Genomic DNA, 27,275 nt, shown 5'->3' with positions numbered 1-27,275 from the left:
TCTTTGGTTTTTTAAAAAATAATTCAAATTCCATTGGGATGCTTTAACAGAGAATCCTAACTGCTTCCTATTAAGAAGATATTTATTTTTGGAGGAGCAATGGATGTGCTCCAAACCTCATGGTTGTAACAGCCTAGAAATAGAGAAGCAGAAGACAGTCACCTGATAATCATAGCATGGTATAAAAAATTAATGCTCAGTGATTCTCGTAAAAGAAACAATGATAATTTCAGTTTATAAGTTGTGATTCATCCAAGGAGATTCTGAAGAAACACTGTGTATGCAACCTAGTGACAAGTTAATTATAGGGAACATATTGAGCCATCACAATAAAGCAGTCCTATTCACACCATCATGCCCGGTGACCCCACCAAAACAATGACCCTAGCCACAGAGAGGAAGAGGGAAGTACAGAGACCTAATGAAAAACAAAGGAAAATAACTCTCTGTGTTTATGAAGTAATAAAATGTTAACTATCACAGGATGACCCAAAGTTTTAGACTGAAATTTAACAACCACCACAAAAGAATTCCTTTTCAATCCTTGGCAAGTGTTGCATAAACTGTAGATGGTTCTGAATACTTAGTTTTCCTAAATGTAAACCTTTAATACCCTATTTAGGTTGAGAGCTTTGCTTCATTAAATAAGCATTACGAACTGAAGGGCCAGCTCTTGACTACCAAAAGGTGGGCTTGTTTCTTCCTTTAGGAAAACATAAGCCCTACGATCTGCAAAAAGGAGTGCACTTGTATTAGTACAAAAGTGTGCAGGATGTAGAATCACAGTCCAACAGGAAGGTAAAATTCAGGTCATTTATCTAACCTCTTTACTTTGCTGACAAGAAAATTAAGGCCCAGGATGATTATTTACTTAGTCTCCCACACCCAGAGCATGGCAAAACCAAGGCTAAAACTCAGGCGTTCTGACTTCTCAACAAAAGGTTAGCCATTTAGCAAAGAAACTGCTATCCCTCTCATTGAAAGTAGGTGATTTAAGAAATCCAGGCTGCATTACCTAAAGTGCTTATTCAAAACTTTTTATACTAGATTGAATAATTAAATTATCAAGTAATTTCAAAAAAATAATTTTAAGGATTTTTTTAAAACACAATCTAAAAATTCGTCTTTTTTTTTTTTTTAAAGCAGAACCAAGACCTTTATAAATGCAGGTTTTTCTGAACAGAATAATCACAATGGCAAAGTGAATAACTTCAACTTGTGTCAATTTAATTGCACATAAAATGCACTAGTGGATATAGTGTTTAAAACACTCTCACTAATAATTTTTAAATTATTCCTGTTTAATTTATATTACATTGCCAATTTTAAACAGTTTATTCAGAGTAAAATGGGTTTACACTAAACCAAAAAGAAGGCTGCTAGAAATTAAGCAGAATTTGGTTTATACAAACTTTCTATCTTATATCTTCTTTTGGGGGCTAGAGGACTGGAGAAACACAGGTGGAAATTGCACATTTTGGGCCTTAGGTAGGAAATGCTGTTTTAAATCTGAATCTAATGATTAATATTCTAGGAATAGTCAATTTGGGGAATTTTGATATTAAGAAAAATATCTATATAATAATAAAAGACAATGACTTTATTTCATTACTCAAAGGTTTAGGCATACATTTGTTAATAAATATGGCCACAAGAACAAAATTGTGTTGGTGAGTCATTTTACCTTTTCAGCATTTCGTCGAATTCTAGTTTCACCCTCTCGCTTGGCATTTTCAGCTTCTTTTAAACTGTTAAGAAAAGTAAACAGTTGGTCAGTTTATGACTCAAATAATATTTTCAGTATCCTCAGTCCTGTGCTAAACACTTTCATATCCTCTGCTACGAATTGCTGAAAATGATCCTCTTACAAGACACAAGCATTTCCGTCTTCAATGCCTGAGCCAGAGAAATTGCCAAAGATAAGGAAAGAAAGAAAGACGGCAATAGTGGATCTGGGAAACTTGCTTTCTGTAAATTAGCTTTCTTGCCTATAGTAAGAAAGGGTGTGAAACTGACTCACTGACAGTCAATTAGAAGCTTTGTTCTGTAAAACTGAATGGGTGTGACACCTTGATTGACAAACAGAAGATTGTCAGGAAAATTCCCTTTAACAGGCAGAACCAAGAGCTTTAAAATAATGCTGTGACAAGGGTGAAACCAAACTGAGCATTTGAGACATTGCCATCCACACCCTTAAGTATAACTTTGTATACCTTGTAAAGTATTTGTTTGCTTTCATGTAAAAGTACTAAGTTGTTAATGAAAGCTACATTTGAATTGAGCTTTAAGCCCTTTCACATCTATCATTTGATTAGCGTCTCATTCCGGAGATAGGTGTGGCTATCTCAGTTCCACAGAGTAAGAAACCAGGAGTTAGAGAGGTCAAATTCCCCTTTTCACATAATGCATAAAAAGAAAAAAAAACCCTACAGAATTAGGGCAGATTTGAACATTGAGAGAACATGTCTCCTAGATAAGAAAGTGGAAATCAGGCTGATTTCCTGTCTGGAAACCAGTTATCATCACCGTTTTGTAAACCTGATTGGACATGTCCTTGAATTCTACAAGGACTAACTGTAATTTTCAAAGGCAGGTGTGACGTTTGCTAATCAGTTAAATCTCTGTCCTGATTTTAAAGTTCCAGTGATGTAAATATAGCAATTTAAGGTTTGCTGGCACATGAATTAGAGAGTCTAAACCTTGTTTAACAGCCAGAATATGAAAGACTAATTAGATCTTATCCACATCTGCGTCTTTAATGCCCAAGCACTGCCAGGCACTCAGATAAAGATTAACCCAATAGTCCTTCCTTTTGTAATGATCCGCGTTCCACTCTTTAAGCTAATACATAGATTCAGACACATGGCATTATTACTATTATTATTTTAATTAGCCTCACATTACTCAGGAAGGGTCTCTACATATGCCCAAATGAAGCAATGGATGTCAGACGACTGACCTAGATCATTCCATATGAAAGTGCTTTCTAAATTTTAAAATATTGTGCCTTATAAAACACTATGCATTTTCAAATTACTGTAATTTAAAAGAAATAAGAGTCTTGAATTTAATAACTAACATGACCACCTTATTCTCTTCTTTTAAGAAACTTCAATCAATGATAAGAAGAAAAAGAAAAGAAGCCTTTCTGTGAGAAAGGCTATTTCACAGTGTAAAGACAAAGAATTGCATGCTTCATGAAAAGGATTTTATCTCTCTGCAGAGTGATTCTCGGGACAGCAACCAAGTGCATCGTCATCAAGTCCACTGGGGATGATGCTACTTACAACAGCTCAGCACACATCGCACACTTATTGCCATGCGTCTTCCCATCAGGACCAAGAACAGGATCATTTTCCCTTGTGCATCCAAGTCTTCCATCTTTAACAAAGGGCCGAAAAGCACTGCATACATCCTGAAGAACAGGGAGAAGAACTTGAAACTTACCAAGATTGTAATGCTGACAACACTGTTTTCAGAAATTTTACTGAACTCAGTCCCTCTGACATTGCTATGGGCCACTTAGAGCAGTACCAGCTGTGTAGATGTAGCTCAGTAAGTACTCTATAATTCATGTGGTTAAATATAAAACTTTTTTACTTGTTTATTCATTTATTTAGTAAACAGATAACCTACTATGTGCCAGAACTCAGACAGAGCACAGTCCTTGCCATCAACTTGCTCCCAATCTCCTAGGTGATAAAAAGAGACATTTAAAATTGCATGATGCTAAATGACTTGGTGCAAGTCACCTCAGGTGCTCTGGAAGCTTATAAAAAGGGCATCAGACCTTGAAAATTAGGAAAATCATTCACCTGGAAAAAGACAAGTGTGACATGTATGAGATCCTTTCTTCCTTCCCCTTCCCCTACCATCACAGGCTCACAAAACTGTATCATAGAAAAAAAATCTATTTAGTTCAAATCTCATTTTAGGTTAAGTAATTTGTCCAAGGTCTCCAAACAGCAAGTGACACTGCTGGGGTTTTAACTCAGGCTAAGTGACTGAAGTGTTGTGCCCTTTCTACTACAAATGTAGTTTCCTTTTTATTTCTTCTTCTTCTTTTTTTTTATACAAAGCAGCAATAGATTGAAAGATCTAACCACCAAAGTAATCTGATCCAGTTTCAGAGACTATAATTAGCTTTTTCATATTAGTGGGCAGTACTGGGTATTCCATTTCACATAAAGCAAGAATTAATTCCTTCCAAGGCTCCCACCTAAGAAGGAAGAGGAGAGCACCTACTTACTATTTGAAGTTAGCCTCCCAGTATTTCCCATCACGCTGACAATTGACCTCACCTGCTCTGGATTACTGCTCTTACATTCCCCTTCACTTTTTACACCAATTTGGGACCCGGTTTTCCTAGAATCAAAAGTTAGTAGACACAGCAGTTTAATATCACAGAACTTCCCACCATTCAAACCTAACTGCTCTACATTGCATTGTCATTCTCCTTTACTGCCGAAAACAGCTGCCACATAGTATTATTTTATTACTTTTTCTAATAAAAGTCACTGTTTATAACTTCAAGTCAAAGAAATGTAGTTAACATGGAAGAGATGGTAAAGATTCAGACTTGTAAATATTATTTATAGAAATCTTTTTTTAACCTTTGTTTAGAGGAGGGATCCACACCAGAAGATGGGGAAAAGTAAAGCTTGTAACTGGATAATAGATAACACTCAGCACCCAAGGAACTTTGTTGTTTTAAATAAACAAAGTCAAATTTGTATTATCTAACATCCCACTATACTACTCTTTATTTGGGTTATGAAGACTAGTATTTTATTTTTCATAGAAAGTACATAAAGTCTTGATAATTAATTTTGTTCAGTCTCGTAGACCTTTAAAGTATATCTGAAAACACAGAACCGCAAATGTAAGACATATTTCCTAATTTGTAAAAAGTTAAAGCAGATTACAATGATAACATCTGTAAAACAATAAAAATTTAGTAAAAACAATATAAAGAAAAAAACTAAGTATTTAAAAGTGATAAGAAAAAAGTTATTTCAAAGGATATCAGCTGAGGGGCACTATAAAAATAAAATTTTCAATTTTATTGTAGAGCCTCCTAGCAGCTAGAGCTGCAAGGAAAACAACACAAGGAGAAGTATGATTCTCATCGCATAGTACAAAGTACATAGTACAAAGAAATATACCAGAAATTAGGGGAGAGAAACTTTCACCTGGACCAGAGATTTAAAGATTTATAATGGGATTCCCCACATAAGACAATTTAATAAGAATTAAATATATAGCATGCTCATACTTGTGCTACACAATATATATCTGATAAAAATCTGTGTGTTATTCATATATCTACGTTTGTTTTCTGTTTCTCTATGTTGACCCTTGGTGAGAGTTGAGGACATAATTTTAAAGTGAATTTCTGAAAATACCATCCTGCAAAGGATGAGAGTGTTTTAAAGCAGTTTTATTTTGCTGAAAATATTTATTGCAAGGAGAGCTAAAGCTTGCAGGATCTCAAAAAGTGAATAATTATAATACCCCTCATTAGCCTGTACAAACCTTGGTTTTCATATTTGCAAAACCTTAAGACCAGACAATTCAAGATTGAGATCACAAGCCAGAACCCGCCAAGCAGGTATGTCATCTTGTTGGTGAAGACAATTGATAACCAAATCTAGCATTGAAGGTAGAGAGAGAACAAAACAGGGACAAGATATAGGACAGTAAGATGCCTTAGCTATTTGGTAAATGTTGAGAGATGGGAAGAAATTTAATATTGAAAGTCTCAATTATCTACTCTAATATTACAAATTATTAAGCACTTAATAAACATAATTTGATGATGAAATAATTCTCTGTGAAAAAGGGTATACACATAGATAAACAAATAGATAATAGATGATGGATAGATAGAAGATAGATGTGTGTATGTATATATATGTATATATGTATGTATGTGTGTCTAAATATATTCTATAATCTGTTATACATGATAATCATATAATCTATATCTTATAGATTATAAAATCATAAATCTATATTTTATTAAAATATTAAATCTGTTTTATTATATTAAAGCTATATTTTATTATACATTTTAAATATAAAATCTATAACATTTTATAGATTATGAACATATAATCTATAATCTCCCTATTCTGTCTACTTCATAAAGTGATAACCATCTGATAAATCATACATAAAAGTGCTTTGTAAAATATAAAGTGTTATGCTATACACCTTTATTTGTCTTAAGAGTAGTAAAAGAAGTGGTACTAATAATTTAGGAATGGCTAACTCCCACATAATGAATTGTTAGCTTAAAGACTGTAGGAAAACTGTGTCATGTAATTATAGAGAGAACACGTTTTAGGGAGAAAGCCTACTTCAGAGAATACTCACGCATTCTCAGCACACAGTGCACATCTGTTGTCATATGTTTTCCCATCTGTGCCACAAACAGCTTCATAAAAATCAGGACAGATAAAATCCCCATCTCTTTCTCCTTTTTTAAAATCATCACAATTCAGCTGCAAAAGACATGATCAAGGAACGTCAAAATATAAGATACAAAATAGTCCTTAGATGTATAAATAGATTAACATTTTAAGCCCACAATAATGTAAATTGCTGGAGAAGAAAAACATATCATGAAGGCTACAGTGAGCTAATAAATTTATGGGCAATAAAACATGATCCAAGAACAGATAAAATTAGATTTCAAAAGAAAGAATTTCAGTATTACTTCAGCCACTTGCTGTCTGGGTGAAGTAGGCCAAGTCACCACTCTGAAACTTGGCATGTTGTTCGTCTGTCCAATCCTGCCTGCCTTCTCCACAGAGTAGTAGTGAGGCCCAGTAGATTATGGATATGAAAGCTCTAAGTAAACTATAAACTACAGTAAAGTTTCTATTATTATAGATTAGAATAGTAATTAAGAGAAGGATTGCTTGTTTCATATTTCTAAGTCTGCCACTTAAGCTATGGGACTTGGACAAGTTATTTAACACCTCTATGCTTTAGTGTCCTCATGTGCAAAATGGTTATAATTTTGTCAAACTCTCAGGACTATATAGGGATTTACATATGTTCATTCATGTATAGCACTTGGAACAGTGCCTGACACAGAACCATTTATTGTTGTTGTTGTTGTTGTTATTTTCAATGTTTTCTCTACTGACAAGCCAAGTAAACTAAACATCTTTTAGGTATGGCAGGAGAAAGCCCAAATCTCTATTCTAATAATGTGACATACACTTAGGAACAAACCTGATGGTAAAGAAAAACAAATGCACAAAGTAATAACTGAAGACTAGTGTTCAAGTCTCAGACCTGCCACCCACTCACTTCACCTCTTTGCACCTCACTTTCCTCATCAGAAAAATGGAAATTCACACCCTACCTACATTCCAGATTTGCAATAAGGATCAAGTGAATTCTTATGAAACATTATTTGGCAACTTATTATTGTGACATAACCTAGCTAAAAAAGATATAGAGTTAACTTGACTTTAACTTTTACCTAAAACCAAATAATAAAACTGGATAATTTTTCTTTAGAATATCACATTGCAAAATACAACTTCATGTTATCATTGTCAAAATAAAGACATTTTAATGATAAATATGAAACAGAATGTAGACCTATGATGTATCAGTATGTCACATAATATAAAGAATAAAAGTAGGATACAGAAGATCAGGTTGAGAAACTCTTATCTAGAAGGGAAAGAACTGAAAATAGAAAAGAAAAGCTAAAGAACATACTCCACTATTCATATGTTTAGAAAGAAGTTAAAAATAGATTGAAAATAAGATAAGCAGTGGCCATATAAGTTATTTCATTCATTCATTTGTTCATTTATTCCACAAAATTTATTACATATTAACTACATTTTAGCACTCTTCTGGACTGTGAAGCTGCCACAGAAAATATAAAATAAAAAAGAGAGAGAGAGAGAAAAATGGAATACATATTCTAAGGAGCTTACATTCTGATGGAAAGAGACAGATATGCACAACAACTATAAATTATAGTAAGTGCTCTCACAAATAAACAGAAAAATACAATAGTGACCAGAATGGGGACTATTTTAGATATAGTGGCAAAAACATTTGAGGAAAGAACATTCTGGGCATAGAGAACAGCAATTGCAAAGGATTTATGGTGGAAACTAGACTGTCCTTTTTAAGGAATGGACAGAAAGAAGAGAAATCTGACCGAAGCATAAAGAAAAAGCAGGATGGCTCTTGGTTTTCTCTCAAAAATCATTCCTGAAGAAACTACAGAAGCATAGGGAAATTATAGATCAAAGTAATTAACTCAAAACAATCACTACTATCCCCCTTCACCAGAAAATCAACAGCAACGTACTAACTAGGTCACAGGTGTAGAGAGGGGAATGACAGAGCAAGTCAAAAGGCCAGCTGGGGGATGATGAAAACAGGCTCAAGGATATATGACTCCATCTCCTTTCCCTCCAAACCCCTAGGTGGTGGATCACAACCTACAGAAAACACCTCTTCCTAATGTTGACAATGCCTGAGACCTTACAGATAGATTCCTGACCTGGTGAAGTGGCAGCAAGCTGGAGTGGAAAAGAGGGGATTCAGAACCTCCAGCACTGGGTCTTATCTCTTTTTCTATCCTTATACTCACCAGAAGGGCTACAGACTGAAGCTTGACATTGAACACTACCTAACTGAATTTAGCGGAAAAAATAAATACAGCCATTATGGAATATTACAATAAGAATATCTGTATATCTGACAAGTAAAAAATAGAATATACTAAACAACATGTATTAATTGAAGTAGAAATATTGGAATGGGTAGAAAAATATTTTATCAAGTCTAATTATGTTATGGAGAGATAAGAGAAGATATCTGCATAAACAAATGTAAAACAATAACAAGAAAGAAGTTATAGAGGAAGAACAAAGTGGAAATTTTGTATATGGAAAATATTCAAATGATAATAAATCTAGCAATATAAAGAATAAAGATGGGATAGGTACAAATAAATAATGAACTTGTGAACCAGATGATCAGATCAAGGAATTCTCCTAGAAGGCAATGGAAATAAGAAACAATTTTTCTAAAAAAGGAAAAGCTAAAGAACATTTAAAATAGAATTAGAAGTCTCCAAAAGAAGAAAATAAATATAGAAAGAAATATCTGAAGAAAGGAACAATTTCTATAATTAACAAAAAAAGAATAAAAGAGAAAAGCAATAAGAATTTTAAGCTAAAATCAAGTTAATAACAAAATTGTATTTACAGAAAATACATGGAGAGTGGATTAACATACATTTGGAGAAAAGACAAATTGACAATAGACACAGATATTAGCAATAGAATAAATAATCAAAAGTATGGCTATTTGTTTAGGGATAGTCATAATAAAAACAAAAATAAATCACCACCCAAAAAAAGCTAGAAAGAAGAAACTACTAAATATAGTAACCGAAAATATTTTAAAAATGAAAGAACCAAGTCTCACTATAACAGAAATAACAATAAATATAAATGTGCTAAACCTACAAATTAAGAGACAATTGGTAATTTGATGTTTAAAAAAGAACCCATGTATTGAGAAAAATTAAAATGAAAAGGCATGCAAGTATCAAACCAGTAAGATAATAAAAATATACAAGACAAAAATGAAGAGGAAGAGAGCATATGCAGCAATATTAACACTTAAAAATTAGAATTGAGTCCAAAAATGTATCATAAGTGACAAAGAAGGACAATATATGAAGTAAAAAATGACAAGAACAAGAACAAGAAAGTATAACAATCATGAGCATATATTCACCTAATAATATAGACTTTAAATATGTCAAACAATAACAAATAGAATGTAATAGACTTAAATAAATCAATAACTTAGAGATTTAAGCAAACACTTCTCAGAAATTTATATATTAAGTAAAAAAAAAAAAGAATATTAAGCCATTAGATTTTTATAGACAACTACAACCAAGAAACAGAAAATAAACATTTTTTTAAGAATATATAAAACATTCATAAAAGCAGAATATTTGTGAGGTCACAAAGTCTTAAGAAATAACAAATAATCAATACTACATCATTTATATTCTCTGACCAAAATTTAATAAAATTAAAAGCTAATATAAAATATTTAAAAGTTCCACATATTTGAAAATTAGATAATCTATTACTAAACAACATTAGGGGTAGAGAAATTAAAAAGTGTTTGGAAAATAATGATAAATAGAAATACTTAAAGTATAAATCCTGAGATGTATAATTATTAATATCTTCAAAAATATTTGTCATAAATTTTTTAAAAATTAAATTTAAAGAATAAAGTATTCCTCAACCCCATTGTAAAATGAACAGGAACAAACATAAAGAAACAGGAATTAACACCATAGAAAACAGAAACAAGAGAGTATATTATCAAATAACCTGATATAAAAGATTTCTAGTAGGACTGACCAAAGAGACAGGTAATATGAAAAGTAAAAATATATGGAATAATAATTAAAAACTACCATATAAATATTGAGACATTAATACGATGAAAGCATTTCATCAGTATCAGTATGCTAATACATTTGAAAACCAAATTGCATATATGACTACGAAAAAGTATAAGATAACTACATTTGTTACACAGGTCAATAAACATTAATCCAATTGATATATTGGTCTGAGATATTCCCACCCCAAAATAACTCAGTCCCAATAGCTTTATAATCTATTTTTCTGAAGGTCTAGGAAATTTTGTATTAAATAATAGTAATGTACAAATCATTCCAAAGCAGTTACAATCATATGAACTGAAAAATAAAATTCTAAACAGCTTTATTGAGGTATTAGTTATATACTATAAAATTCACCCATTGAAAGTGATTCAGTGATTTTTAGTAAATGGAAAGAGTTGTACAGCCATCGTCAGAATCTGGTCTTAAAATATTTTCATCACCCTACGAGATTCCCCTGTGCTTGTGTACAGTATATCCAGCTCCCACCTCCAGCTTCAAGCAATCATTAAACTTTTTTTCTGACTCTGTAAATTTGCCCTTTTTGGACATTTCATATAAATGGAATTATAAATATGTAATTGTTTAATTCTAGCTTCTTTCACTTTGCATAGTGTTTTTGAAGTTCATCCATATTGCAAAATTGTCAGTAGCACATCCCTTCTTATTGTGAATAATATTTCATTGAATAAATATACTCCTTTTGTTTATCAATTCACCAGTGGACATTGGGACATTTGGATTGTTTTTAGTTTAGAACTATTAAAAACATTGTTGCTATAAATATTCACATGGCTGACTTTCTATGGACCTGTATTTTCACTTCACTGAATTCCTAGGACTGAATTTTCTGGATCACATGGTCAATCTGTTTAAAATTTTAAGAAGTTCTCAAACTGTGTTCCAATATGGCTGTAACCTTGTATATTACCCCGATCTGACTATATGTGTTCCAGTTTCTCCACACCCTTAACATTTTGCATTTTCTGTCTTTGTGATTATAATCATTCTAGTGGGTACGTGTAGTGATACCCCATTGTGGTTTTAATTAGCATTTGCCTAAATAATAACGGTGTTGCGCATCTTGTTATGTGCTTATTAGCCATTCATATATCTTTGGTGTAATATCTATACTTAATTGAATTGTCTCCTTATAATAAGGTTGTAAGAGGTTTTTATGTTTTGTGGATTTAAGTCCTTACCTGCTATATAAGTTGTGACTATTTTTCTCCAAGTCTATGATTTGCTTTTTCATTGACTTCTTGTTGTCATTTGAAGCACACAAATTTGCAATTTTTATAAATTTCAGTTTATTAATTTTGTATTCATGGATTACGCTTTTAGTTTTATGTCTAAAGTCACTCTACCTACCCAAGTTCATGAATTTTTTCCTCCTATATTTTACATGAGAAGTTTTATATATTTAGCTTTTACATTTAGTACCAAAATAAAATTTAAGTTAACTTTTGTGTATGGTATAAGATAAAACTGTTTTTTAAAATTAATTATATTCAATTTTCTGAGCATTACCTTGACATGTTGGTTAAACATTAACTGACCATAAAAGTAAGTAATCCCTATTCTATTCCCCTAATCTTTATGCCTATCTTGAAATAACGGCACGCTGTTATGATCACTATTGCATTATAACAAAATTTAAATTCAGTTACTGTTAAATGTCTCAATATTTTTTATATAACTAGTAGGATCAACTGTTCTATTTCTACCAAAAAGAAAGACTGACAAGATTTTGATTGGGAATATGTTTAATTTATCGATTAATATTGGGAGAATTGCCATCTCAACAATATTGAGTTTTCTCATCTATGAACATGGACTATTTATCTCACTAGTTATTTGGATCTTTCATTTTTCTCAGTACCATTTTATAGTTTTTAGTGTATAAGTCTTGTACTCATTTTGTTAAATTCATTTCCACATTTTTTATGCTATCGTGAATGAAATTAATATTTTAATTTTCAAATTGTTCATTGCTAGTATATAGAAATACAATTTTGTATTATTAATCTTGCACACCGAAATCTTACTAAACTCATTTATTAGTTCTAGTAATTTTTCTTTTTGTGGATCCCTAGAACTTTTCATATATGGTATCATGTTTTGGAATTAAAGACAGTTGCTTCATTTCCAATAAAAAGTGTCTTTAATTAATTAATTAATTAATTTTGCCTTATACTGGCTAAGAACCTCCAGTACAATGTTGAATAGGAGTGGTGACAGTAAACCACCCTTTGCTTTCTTCTCAATCCTAAGGGCAAAGCATTCATTCTCTAACCATTAATTATAATGTTAGTTACAGGTTTTTCACAGACGTTCTTTATCAGACTGAAAAAGCTTACTTCTATTGATAATATTTTGTGTGAGTTTTCATCTTGAATGAGTGCTGGATTTTAATAAGTGATTTTTCAACATCTATTAAGATAATCATGTGGTTTTGCCCTTTATTCTGTTAATATTGTGTATTAGACGAATAGATTTTCTGTTCCCAAACCAACATTGCTTTCTTGGGATAATTCTTATTTGGTAATGATTTATTTTTTTCATATTGCAGATTCATTTGCCAGCCAGTGTCTTGTTAAGGACTTTTTTGTCTATGTTTATGAGGAATATTTGTCAGTAGTTTTCTGCTTTTGTGATATCTTCTACATTTTGTATCAGAATAATGCTGGACTGATATAATGAGCAGTAAAGTGTCTCTTCTTCCTGAATGAATCTGTAAAGAATTCATATTATTTCTCCTTTCAGTATATAATGGAAATTGCCAATGAAGTCATCTGCTCTTGGGCATTTTTTTAAATTTAATTACTGATTCAATGTCTTTACTTATGCTGTAAGTCTATTAAGATTTTCCATTTCTTCTTGGGTCAATTTTCAATAATTTGGTTATTTCTAGGAATTTTTCTATTTCATCTAAGTTATTTAATGTGGTGGCATAATATTTTTCATAATATTCATCATAAGCCTTGTAGTTTCTCCAGGGCACATACTGATGTCTCCTATTTCACTCTTGATTTTGGTAATGTTTGTCTTCTGTTCTTTTCTTGAAGGGAAAATAAAACTAAGGGTTTGTCAGGTTTGTTGATCTTTTCAAAGAACCAACATTGGTTTTATCAATTTTTTCTATTATTTGTATGTTTTGTGTTTTATTAATTTCTGCTCCAATCCTTATATGTTTCTTCTTCTGCTTGCTTGGGTTTAGTTTGCTAAACTTTGTTTTCTAATATTCTCAAGGTAGAGGATTAAATTATTGAATCCTATCTCTTATTTCTGATTAAGCCATTTAAATCTCTAGAAAGTGCTTTAGACAAGTCCAGTAAGTCTTAAATTGTTGTCTTTTTGTTTTCATTCAATTCAAATTATTTTCCAATTTCTCTCAAGATTGTTTCTTTAACCCACCAATTATCCAGAAGTGTGTTGCCTAATTTCTAAAGATTTGGGGATTTTCACGATTCATTTTCCTTGTTGGGTTTGAATTCAACTCTGTTGTGGTAAAAAAAAAAAAAAAAAAAATACTATATATGATTTTAATATATTAAAATTTATTATGTTTGTACCTTAGTATATAGTGTATCCTGAAAATGTTCCTCTGTTGCTTTAAAATAATACATATTCTACAATCAACGGAGAAGCACTGTCTATATTTCAGTTTAGGTTGAATTAGTTGATAGTATTCTTCAAGTATTCTATTTGGTCATATTTAGTCTAGCTGTTCTATCAGTATTTTAAGTGGATTATTGAAATTCCTAATGATTATTTTTGAAATCTTCATTTCTTTTCATTTCTTTTAATTATAGCATTTTTTGTTATATAAATTTGGAGCCTTTATTAGGTGGGTATACATTTATCATTGTTATATTTCTTAACGTATTGACACTTTTAAAGTTATAAAATATCCCTATTTGTCTCTAATAATGTCTTAATGTCTATTTTATCACATATTAATATAGCCAATCCTGCTCTCTTACGGTTAAACTTAGCATGGTACCAATCTTTTATCATTTCAACTATTTGTGTCTTTGAATCTAAGGAGCACCTACTGGAGATAGCTTATAGTTCCTTTGTTATCATTTGACAATTTCTGCATTTTGATTGGGATGTTTAAACCATTTATGTTTAATATAATCACTTTTATGGTTGTATTTACATTTCTACTTTTCTATTTGTTTTCAATATGCTTTTGTCTTTTTTTGCTTCTCTGTTGTTCTACTACCATCTTGTTTTGGGTTAAATATTTCTAGTACACCTTTATAATTCCTTTGTTGATGTTATATATTTATTATATATGCTATTTTCTTAGTAGCTACTCTAGTAATTACAATATGCACCTTAATTTATTACAAACCACTTCAGAATAATACTTAATCCTGGTAAAATATAGAAACTTTGCCTTAATAAAGCTTTATTTTCTCTATCACCCTTTATGCTATTGTTGTCATATATATATATATACCTGATAAAACAGCATTATAATTGTTGCCTTATATATTAAGATTATTTCTTTTAAAAAGGCTAAGAGATTAACTCAATTTTCACTATTTCTGGTGCTTTTCATTTCTGTCTGTAGGTCCAAGCTACCATCTGGTAGTTATTTCCTTTCAGCTAAATGACCTCCTTCATTATTATTTTTAAGGTAGTTGTGTTAACAACAAAGTCTCTCAGATTTCTTTAGTACAGTAATATCTTTATTTTGTTTTAATTTTTGTAGGATAGCTTTTGAGAATATAGAATATTGCTTAATCTTTTTTTTCTTTCAGCATTCTGAACATGTCATTTTACTGCCTTCCGGCCTTCATTATTTTAGATGAGGGGCCAGCTTTTAATTGTATACAGCCTGTATATAGGATGTGTCATTTTTCTCTTGCCACTTTCTAAATTTTCTCTTTGTTTTTTTTTTTATTTCAACATTTTAATCATGATGAGCCACATGTGGATCTCTTCATATTTATCCTATTTGGGGTGTATTGAGTTTCTTAAATGTTAAAATTAATTTTTTTCCATCAAATTTAAGGCATCTTAGGCCATTGTTTCTTCAAATAATTTTTGTATTCCTTTTTCTCTCACCTCTATTTCTGGTATTCCCATTATGCATATGTTGGCTTTCTTGCTGCTGTCTCAAAAAGTGTATAATTTTGTTCATTTTTCTTCTCTATTGTCTGTCTCTGTATTTCCATTGTTAGTTTTTATTAAGCTTTCCTCAACTTTGGTAATTCCCTTTTTTAAGGATTCACAAATCTGCTTTTGAGCCTCTCTACTGAACTTTTCATTTCAGTTATTGTGCCCTTCAACTCCAGAATTTTCATTGGGTCTTTTTAAAAATTATTTCTATCTTTTCATTGAAAGTTTTTATTGGCTTATTCATTGTTATTATACTTTCTTGTGAACCCTCAAACATGATTTTTTTTAGTATCCTGAATACATTTTTAATAGTTGCTTCAAGTCTTTGTCTGCCACATCTAACAACTGTACACAGTTAAAGACAAATTCCATTAATTATTTTTCTTTAGTATGGGTTGTATGTTCTTGTTACTTTGAAAATTTTATAACTTTTGGTGAAAACTGACATTTTTTTAACCTCACTAACCTGGATTATAAAAACTGAACATTTTGATTATAAAAACAACGTTTTAGATAATATAGGTACTCAGGTTTACAATTTTTTCTTTAAAGATTATTTTCACTGCTTTTTTATTCTTTTTTTGTTTCTGTGGCTGGATTAAATCTTTGAAATCTTCCTCTCTCATAATTGCAGCTGCTGATGTGCAGCCAAGAAAATGATAGTTTCTATCATGGTTATTTTTTAAGCCTGGCTTCCTATGTTTTTCCCCTATGTTTTTGTAGTTTAATGGTCAGCTAAGGATTTAACACAGTTTGTGTTCAAATACTTCAAGCTAACAATGCTTTCACCCTCTCAGATAGACCTTTGTGTACAGGGGAGGGCATGCAAAGTTCAGGCCACTTTTGCATCTACTCCAGCATTTGCTTCTCACTGGGACATTTTGTGTTTATTAAGCGGATATGCGCAGCTTTATAGTCAGTTAGGAGTTTGCGAATCTCTTGACCCTCTTTGGGCTCTTTCAACTACGTGTGAAGGCTCAGCCAGGAATGCACTTGCTTCAATTATGACTGCAACCTCAGACCATTTTCCTTACCCTTGGTGAAGATTATCACTTACACTGAAAACACCTCTGGGTATGACTTTTGCTCGTTACTCCAAATTAGGTTAGCCTTCTTCAACAATGGCAATGCCTTTGCTGACCTTTGTACCCTGTATAGAACCTCCATGCCAACCAAGCCAGGGGATGAAATGGGAATATCCCTGAGCAAGAACATCACAGACCTCTCGTTTTATTCCTAAAGTCAGCAGTTTTTCAGGATAAATGCTTCTCAGATTGGTATAGACTGCTGATCAATTTTCAGATTGCTAAAATGGTTTTTGGTCAATTTTGTCTAGCTTTATAGTTGCTTTCTGAGGAGAGGATCTGCTGCCCACCTCATTTAGTCAGAGCCTAAAGTGTCACACCTTAGGATAATTTTATGTAAATTCCCAAGCCAGATAAGAATTATTTAAAAGATAAAAGTGGAGATTCACTTTACTTAAGAACATAATTGCAAATTTTCTAATTAAGATATTAGTATCCAAATTCATAAATTTATTTTAAATATATTATAAAGTATGATTTACTCTAAGAAAACAATAATAGTTTAATATTAAGAAATATATCCTGAAATTTATTTATGTTAATAGACTAAAAAATCAAATTATTTTAATAGTTGCAAAGAAGACTTTTAATAATAAGCAACACATATTCAGCAAACTAAAAATAGAAAGGAATTTTCCAAACTTGCTAAAGTGTATAGGTAAAAACCGCTATGATAAATATTACATTCAATGGAGAAACTTTAGAGGTATTCCCTTTAATATGAAGAGACAAGGGGATTATTTGATGTTCATTACCATCACTAGTGTTTAACTATTGAAGTCTGGATCCTTTACCAATTATATAAGAAAAGAAAAAAAGATGTGCTAAGATTGAAAGGAATATTATAAAACTCTTGTTATATATAGGTAATATGATCAACTACCAAGAAAAAAAACAAAAGTTGTCTGACATAAGATTAACCTGAAGAAATCAATAGAATTTGTCTATATCAACAACAAACAGATAAAATACAATAAAAAACAAAATACATTCAAAATAGTAATAAATTTACACATTTTAAAAATATTAACAAAAATTATAAAAATCCCTGAATATTTTGCAAATTTTATAAAGTAGATCAAAATTATATGACTTATTAATAAACTATTCTATGCTCATGAGTTTAGAAAATTAATACTGTAAAAAGTCAATTTTACCCAAATTAATTTACGAATTCTTTGTATCCATAAACACACTGGATTACCAAATTCAAGATGAAGTTTTTATAAACTCAGTTATTTTTATCTCTAACATGTATATGGAAACCATATATCTATGCATAGGTCCCATCAACTTTTAACAACATGAACTAAGAAGGGGGACTTACCATACTAGTTATTAAAGCAATAAATGAATCTGAAAAAAGAAGGACCTCAGAAACACACACATAGACTCGTGTGAACTTAATATTCTATAAAGTTGGCAACCTAAATCATGATAAACATTGAATGAATGAATTCATCAATTAAAAAAACAAGTCTTTACATGTACCAAAACACCAGAGATCAGAAATTATGGATGACTGGATTGAGATGGTAGGGATGGAAATGGAGAAAAGGAGTTAGACTTTGGAGGCAGTACCAAGACTTGTTAATGGAGGGAATACTAGAGTCGGGAAATGAAAGGATGACATACTAGTGAAAAGAAAATTAGTGATGAAAGAGAGAGTGAGAGGATGTCTGTAGGAGGAAACTCCTTGAAATGCAGAGCACCTTATTCTGAGAGGGAGTAGCAGGGTTGATTTTTGATGGGCGGAATCTAAGCAGAAAAAATGAGCACATTGTTCTGTTTTATAGTGGAGAGAAAAACAACAACAACAAAAAACACATGGTATAATTGGATGAATCCTTTTAAATACAGAGACAAGGAAAAATTTAGACAGAACTTATTTGAAAGGCACACAGCCAAATGTTAACTGCCTTAACTTAATGTAAGTTACTACTTGGTTATGTAAGTAGTTTCCTAAGTAGTGAACCACATCGCCATTAAGAGTTTTATCTAGAGGGTTTTTTTTTTTACAGTTGTGTGTGTGTGTGTGTGTGTGTGTGTGTGTGTGTGTCACTCAGGCATCATATATTAACAAAAAGTAATTTTATTTCTTAAGACTGTAATTTTATTTTTTAAAACTCCTACTTGATTAAAATTCAATAAATTTGTGTCTACATATGGAAACATCTAACTAGCTATATTTTTTAGATAGGTTTGTTAAAATCGGTATGTTTGTGCGTATTTTGCTTTTTTGTCATTTCCTCATATTTTATATTTTTAAACACTATAGATATATCATTTTTTTATGATGAAGACAGAGGAGGAAGAGGAGAATGGATGTTAGAAAGTGAGCCACTCTTTGAATGTGACAAATAAGACACATATAAAGTTGCCACTAAACCTTTCTGGCCCCCACAGATTTTGTAGAATATAAAAGTAGCTCTCTTTTGCTACAGATAAAGAGTTTTCAATTATGGATCAATTTCGTGGTGTCTGTTATTGTTTTAAAAGTGAGACTGGTTGAGCCCAGGCAAATAATTTAGTAGACTATGTTTACTGTGGAGGCTGAGGTTCTCAGACGTTCTTGGCTAACACTGCCAAGGAAGATGTCAGCGTTGTTAGACCATGGATGTTATAAGTAATTAAGGTGTACTAACCTTGACTGATTATTTTAATTATGTGTTGGGGCCAGCAGAGAAGGAAAAGAAAGAGGAAATTAGTGAAGAAACTGCATAGGAGACCTGGGGTGATGTGAGTAGTGGTTAGAATAGCTGGTGGTAGTCCCAGCTTTGTCAGTAACCCATTTGTGAGATATTGTAGGCTAGATATATATTTCCACCAATCTGGACCCCAAATTTTTATTTTTTAAATTTTATTTTTATAATTTTGTAAAGATTTTAAAAATGTTTCTAAGTGAAAAAAATTATCAAGTGAAATGGTTTATATAGTAGGATAAATTTGCAGTTTCATTCCTTCCTTCTATCTTACTTCTTAATGTTTTATGACCATTTTTTTTTTTTTACCAGAGAATACTTTTCTTAAACAAAATATTAGCCTGAGTCCCTGTCTGCAAAATAGATATAAACAAGCAACTATAGTTGAATTAGGAGGACCCTCCAGGTACTGGAACATATACAGTAAAAAGCAAAAGAGTAAAAGAAAAAGGAAATAGAATGAGTCAAATGCCTGCTAGAACATGTTAAACCCTGAGACTGGCTTTTAAAACTTAGTTTCTATTCGGTCTAAAACTCATTTTACAGATGAAAACATTGAGATCCAGAGATAGATAAATTTTCTAAGTTACACAGGCAATAAGAATTCTAAGATTTGAACTTAGTTCTACAGTCCCAGGAAAGCTCTTCTTTGGGCTAAGACAGGACAAGAGGAATGAGAAATGATGGCCTTGGAAGGCAGACATCACACTGGCTCACTCCACCTCTTAGTTTCTGTCAGTGCCTAAAATGTTTTTAGAGTCGGATCATGGGTTGGGCCTATGGACAAGATGTACCAGATATTTAGCCCACCCCTGGACTAACCCATGTTCCCTCCCTCCTAAGTTGTTGGCTTCAAAACAGGTATGACCTAGTAATTAAGGAATAAACAGATAGCTCTAAATAGAGTCAAACATCCTCTCAAAAGTAAACAGGTTGGCTCCAAATAGTCTCACCTCTGTTGGGGCAGTAGCCTTGGCAGCTCTTGCTAAATGCCTGGCCCTCTTCTGTGATTTTGCTTCTTTTTCCCTGGAAAAGGACAATAAATAGCATAGTTTAAACATTGTTTGCTCAACTTTTAGCAATAACAGCTAACATGGTAAACTTAATTTTAACTGCTCTCCTCAGCCTAGCCTGGCATGTCAAAATTGGTAGCATGTTCAGAAATGGACACAGAACCCCAGATCTCCCTTCAACATTGAAAAATATCTTGAACATGGTATTATAGGAAGAATCTCTAACTTTAACTGCATAACAGACTACCTTCCTGGAATACTTCCAACAGCCAGGTGGTCACCAACTCTCAAAGCTATCTGCACCATTCTTTGAATGCAGTTTTTGAAAGAGAATATTCACACTGAACCTGCTTATATTGGTTCTAATTCCAACATCTAGGGACCCACATAGCAAATCAATTTTCTCTTCCATAAGCCAGTTCTTTAGGAATCTGATGACAGCTTTTATGCCTTGCACAGCCTCCTTCTTTCCAGGTAAAAAAAACAATTTTATTCTAACATAATTTACGTAAGTCATAAAAATAATAATTGAATAACTTCAAAATGATAAACTGTCTTTAGACTCTTAAGGCATTTCATTTTTGTTTTACAGTATTTTTCAGTAAATTTATTATATTCATACTTTCAGTCTCATATTAAAACATCTTATGAAACAAGAAGAAAATTTTATAATAAATAATTTACTTGCTGGTTTACATTCAGCTTTCAAAAGAAGAAAGAATTATTCAACCTGCCCTAGGCCTCCCATTCTCTATTAAATCTTGTCCTGGCTTCTTTATAGTCTCACAGTCTCTTCACTAGAAGCAGTGCATGATCAAACGATCCGAGCTTCATTATCCTAATATGATTGACTACGTCAATCCCCAAATTAAATCCCGTGACACACACCAACCTGACATTTAAAAAGCCAATTGTAACATAATTATCCTAAGTGGGTAAGCTCAGTATTGGCTTGCTACCACTGTTGAAGTTTTGACAGTGGTCAGAAATTGAGGCTAACCTTCCTTTTCAAAAACAAATTAGGACATTCTGGTTTGAGGATTTGCAATTGATAACCCAAGCCTTCTTTTACCTTTGGGGTGACAATGGAGAGAAGGAAACCAAGTTAAGAAGCATTGAATAGAGATTGGTAAACTTCCAGGATACTAATTCTTTCTGAGCTGCAAGGAGTTGGAAACTATAATCTACCCTTTAGTTCATCTCATCCTAGAATAATGCTAGGTGTCTAAAGACACTGGCAGCTCACAGAATCAGGGTATACCTTGCTTAAGTCCTTCTGCTGGTTGGCTGCCACAGGAGAGTCTGGCATTATGCTTAAGCCGATCTTCTCAGCCCCTAGGCTGCAAGAGAATCAGGTCTTAACAGGCCCAAGGAATCTGACTTTCTTTGTCAAATTCATTTTTTTTTCCAAAACCAGGAAGTTCAAAGTGGAACTACATCCTCAAAAGACTATAGAGTGCTACAGAAGGTATTGACACCGGGCCCTCTGGAATGCTTTCAGAATCTTGTTTGAGTGATTATTAAAATCTTTCCAGGTGGGTGGCAATTACCCAACTTTATCTGATGGGAGATGTCAGAGTGATCTGCTCAGCACTTTTATTTAACCATTTCGGTTTAGAAAAATGCACTTGAAAGAAAAAGAACACATTTACCAGTTCAGAGACTAGCTGTTAACTCAAACATTGGAAAGAAAGAAAGAAACCTTTACTCACAGTATCATTTTGCACGTGGCACATTTATTGATGAACATTATTCCATCAAGACTTTGAAAAAATTTCTTATCCTGGGGACAGAGCAGTTTTCCATTTTTCATAAATGCCTGAAATTCATGGCATATTTCCTAAGATAATGCCAAAAAAGTTGTGTTAGTAAAAGTACATCAAAACAAAGCTTTATTTTGATATCTATGTAGATATATGTATATGTCTGCATATATATACACACACAATTCCAAGGTTTTTTGAAGATTAAGTATGTAAAGCCCTCAAAGAATGCCTGATACATAGTAGATATTCAATCAATAAATTATCCTCCTTCCTTCTTCCTCCTTTTTTATTATGATTGTTTTGATGTTGCTGGTGATTGTCAGTATTATTACTGGAATATGCTAAGATGACACATATAAAATACCTAGTACACAGTAGGCCAATAGTAATTGCTGTGAAAGGAATATGAAAATGTTGCTGAAGGACTGAGGCAAGGTGTTCGAGCATTGAACATTATAAAATGTCTGCCTACATTTCCCCATGGCTGTACTGCAACATATCAGTTCCTAGAAATTTTAACAGTGTTAAATGAAAAAAGGATTTCTTGGTTATATATATCTGGAAAACAAGTTTCTAGACTGGTTTATTTTCTGAAAAGAACTTCATGTCCCTTGATAAATCATTTGACTTATGAGCACAGGCAGACTTACCTTAAAGCTAATAAAGCTTAAGATTCAGGGCCCTTCACTGTCACATCCCCCTTCCGAAGTTCTGGGAGAGGCCTAACCATTTTGCATTTTCAAATTTGTATTATATTTTTTAAAAAGTACCCATACTCCCACCCCCACCACCATCCCCACAAATGTCATCAGCACTACTATCACTACCATCAGAATCAAACCTTGTGAATCTATGGAAGTACTGAGGAAATTTCTCAATAATTGCATAAGCCTTTCTCTCTCTTTCTCTCTCTTTCTCTCTCTCTCTCTCTCTCTCTCTGGTAATTTTTTTTTGGCACATCCCTTGGAACTAAAATCCTACTATATTTGTTTTGGGCTTTTGGTTTTGTAAATACCAATAACTGCGTTATACAAAGTTTAAGGAGGACAGGGGAAACATTTTAAATAATAGAATTGGTGGGGAAAAGGAAAGTAGAATGATCTTCAAAAGTGGTAATTCTTTGATTCATTCAATATTAAATATTAATAAATAATATTAAATATTATTATTAAAGTCCTGCTATACATCACTCATTCTTTTTTAGGAGCTTAAAATATGGTGCATTTCTGCTACCTAGTAAAGTATGACTTTAAAATGTTATATTCCCTTTTAATTTAGAAAATTCACTAGGTATTTATTTATTTTTAGATGGAGTCTTGCTCTATCGCCCAGGCTGGAGTGCAGTGGCGTGATCTTGGCTCACTGCAACCTCTACCTCCCAGGTTCAAGAGGTTCTCCTGCCTGAGCCCCCTGAGTAGCTGGGATTACAGGTGCATGCTACCACATCTGGGTAATTTTTGTATTTTTAGCAGAGATGGGATTTCACCATGTTGGGCAGGCTGATCTCAAACTCCTGACCTCAAATGATACACCTGCCTCAGCCTCCCAAAGTGCTGGAATTACAAGCATGAGCCACTGTACCCAGTGAAAATTCACTAGGTCTTTAGATTAGGCCTTTGGAATCTAAGGGGATTTTTGTTGTTTTTTGTTTTGATTTTTTTTAAATCTGCTTCAAGTTGCTTGCATCAGGAAACAAATAAACAAAGCTTTTGCTTCAACTCTGACAAACACAACCTCTTCCAAAAAATTTATTAAAGGTTTCTATTTAGGCTCCTATATCTATATCTGGTGTTTTGCTTGTTTTTTCTTTCTTTCTTTCTTTCTTTCTTTTTTTTTTTTTGGAGAGGCAGGGTCTCACTACATCGCCCAGGCTGGTCTTGAACTCCAGTAGTCTCCTATATCTTTATGATCATCATTGAATGAGCCAGCAATCACTTATTATTAGATTACTATACTTTGCTAGGTGACATAGATACAGCATTAGGTAGAACAGAAGTATACTTGCCTGGATGAATAATGATGTACTTAATCTAGCCTCTTAAAAATGGTAGGCAGTTGGTAGCACTTGCAAAATGATTAATGGTGAAGGAGAATAACTAAACGATATCACAGACCAGCCCTGGGAAATTTAGCTAAGGATGACATGCTGAAATATCTCTAAGATTATTATAGCTACACAGTGACTCCATCAGAGTAGCAGAGTAGTAATTTCTGGACACAGATTAATAACTGGGCATCTTGAGACCTGTCTGATCTCTGATTCTACAGTATCAAATGCCAACTTTGCAAGTTATGCTTACCTTGATGAATATAATTGATCCTAAAATCCATATAGTACAATTAGAGAAGAGCCTGGGGTCTTTGTAATGAAAATATATCCCTTATTAAGTAAGTCTTATAGAAAGTATATAGACGACTCATGATAATCCTGGAATAAAGCTCTAAATAATTTTGAAAGTTTATCATAAAAGAGTAGCATCAGGTCAGGTGCAGTGGCTCATGCCTGTAACTCAGCAATTTTGGATGCAAAGGGAGGAGGATTGCTTGAAGCCAGAAGTTCAAGATCCTCCTGGGAAATATAATGAGACCTTGTCTCCACTTATAAAAAAAATTAAAGAGTTGCATCAATAAGAATAATCCCTAAATTGGACTTCTCCAATATCACTGTTAGATGAGAACTTAATTCCTAGAAAGACTCCCTTTCTTACAAACTGAGCATCAGAGGCCCAAATAATAGGTTAAGAAATTTGTTCACAGTGATTAATTAGTTAAGATGAGATTCAATGCTATTTTTCTGAGTTATGAAATTATCCAATGTATTCTCTTGGGAAACAGGAAAAGACCATAAAAATGGAAAGCAGCAGTTGAGTTTTTCTCTGAGCAAAATGGAATACTCTTTCAATGACCATAATAGAGAGGGTTGAAACAGAAGCATATTTAGACCAAAAGTCATCCTGAGTTGAGTAGATGACTTTTCAGCACCTGTTTACTTGCAGGGTAACTTCCAGTCCCTGGCCTGTTTTTGTTTTGTTTTGTTACTGTTGCTGTTATTCTCTTTTTCTCAGCATGTCCCAGGAAAACTGGAGCCCTCTAGGGCCAAGTTCTTCCTGTTTCCCTCACTGGCTAAGGCCTAATTTGTTGTCTTCTATTGTCCATCTCCAGATATTATAATAAAACCCTCCAGGAGCTGCCATTGCCCTATCTCAGTGTTAGAGCACTGACCAGCTTGCTTTTGCCTAAAGAATGACTCTTAGGTAATGACAAATCTAAGCATGCTTAAGATCCTTGCAGATTGCTGCAGTGCTTTTCCCTGCTGTTTAGGTTCATGTTTATGACATTTAACATGCTTTTATCATGCTGAAAGGAACCCAAGCTACTAAACTTGGAAAATAACCAAAATCACAGCATCATAAAAAAGACTACATCAATAGTTTTCATTTCTGACACAGTATCCAAAAACTCTGATTAGAAAGGCTTCCAAATAAATAATTACTTCTTTGTGTTCTTGCCTTTAATACCAAATATAAGAAGTCACTAAATTTGTTTTTAAAATATTTTTCAGTGAAATAGAGGTTAATGCTATGAAAAATATCAGTGTAAAATTCACAGTGTCTGCCATAAATCACCAACCATCGTCACGGACTCTGAAAAAGAAAATGATGGTTTTATACACAATAATATTTATATAATATCCTTCTTTTTTTCCAGTATAAAACTTCCAAGTGAGCATGCTCTCTGCTTCCCAAATGTCTAGCTTATTTTCTACTCTACTGAACTTTCTGGACCTCTCCCTATCAGTAAACTTAGATGAAATAGTAGAGAACATGATAAAATTCTCTAGAACACGCATGTAAGAAGTTTCTTTAAAAAAAATCATTGCAACAAAATACGGCAAGAGAGTATTTTAACCATGGTTCTCAGAGTTTCAACGTAAAGAATAGCTGTTTCACATTTTTATTCCTTTAATGTTCATGGCCAGAGATAAAACAAATTTTGCCACATATTCAGCAAAACATTTAAGATTGTGCTTTAAGTGCTGAATTAATAGCATGCATAGCAGTGTGTGTGTATATAAATATATAAAATGTGTGTGTGAGTAATTGGTCATCTTATCTTTCAAATAGATAACAAAATTTAACTTCTAGTAGAAAATGATTTTTTAATTTATCAAACAAAAGAGGTTTAAGAGTTGGTAAAGCACCTTCTTGCATCAGGGCCTCTGCGCTCACAGGTGCTTCTGTCTGGCCTGCTGTAAACTGCAAATACCTTCATGGTTCATTCCCTTATGACCTTCAGATTCCTATTCTAATACTGTCTGTCCAGAGAGAACTTCCCTGATTATCCTTATGAGAATGGATACCACCTCCATTCTCAGGGATCCTATTATGCCTCCTGATTTATTTTTCTCCTAGCATTTATCATTATTTAATGTACCATATGTTTTGCTAAGCTACTTATTAATTTGTCTGTTTTCCTACACTAAAACGTAATTTTCAGGGCAGGAATTTCATCTATTTTGTTTACTTAAAAATATCCCCAGCATCTCAAACAGGGTCTGACATCTAAGAGATGCTCAATAAATATTCATTACATGAACTATATACACTGACTATATACAAGATACAGACCACCCTCTTTTGCATAATGATTACTAGAAAATTTATTTCAGCTTCCTATGTGGTGTATCATGGCTTGTTGAGATGTTAAATGGAACAATAGTAGTTTTCCAGTTGATTTATTTTTTGTTTATGAAATTTTAAAATGCTCCTTTAACATGATAAATTGCCTCTTGCAGACATCCATCATCATTAATATGTTGAGTGTGTGTGTGTGTGTGTGTGTGTGAGAGAGAGAGAGGCTCATGTCCTGATTCATAAAAATCTGTTTCTGTGTTTTTAACAAAAGCTATTAGTACCTACCAGTATAATATGTTTGTATTATTAACATGAAGGTGTTGGCCACAAACCATTTTTCTTTGGGAATCTTGGAATGAATTCAATGAACAGAAAAAGCAGGACTAACCTGATCTTCATTCTTACTGGCAGCATCTGGGATGAAAATATAGAAACCAAAGTTAAGGAAATGTA

At 32.7% G+C, this 27,275-nt stretch overlaps 1 protein-coding gene across 1 annotated transcript in view; it reads right to left on the bottom strand.

Moving 5' to 3' along the window:
• The window catches only part of SPINK5 (serine peptidase inhibitor Kazal type 5), a 191,465-nt gene that overhangs the window by 51,792 nt on the left and 112,398 nt on the right, over positions 1-27,275 (bottom strand). Inside the window, exons 9-15 of the mRNA XM_055112771.2 lie at positions 27,211-27,236; positions 22,135-22,262; positions 20,363-20,435; positions 6,379-6,506; positions 4,302-4,365; positions 3,288-3,415; positions 1,685-1,748 (exon numbers count right to left, since the gene is read on the bottom strand). Of these exons, the coding sequence (XP_054968746.1) occupies positions 1,685-1,748; positions 3,288-3,415; positions 4,302-4,365; positions 6,379-6,506; positions 20,363-20,435; positions 22,135-22,262; positions 27,211-27,236 (611 nt within the window). The remainder of the gene's footprint in view (positions 1-1,684; positions 1,749-3,287; positions 3,416-4,301; positions 4,366-6,378; positions 6,507-20,362; positions 20,436-22,134; positions 22,263-27,210; positions 27,237-27,275) is intronic.

The sequence above is a fragment of the Pan paniscus genome, chromosome 4, assembly GCF_029289425.2.
Source record: "Pan paniscus chromosome 4, NHGRI_mPanPan1-v2.0_pri, whole genome shotgun sequence".
Lineage (NCBI taxonomy): Eukaryota > Metazoa > Chordata > Mammalia > Primates > Hominidae > Pan > Pan paniscus.
The sequence above is the reverse complement of the archived record's forward strand: the minus strand, read 5'-3'. Positions and strand labels throughout refer to the sequence as shown.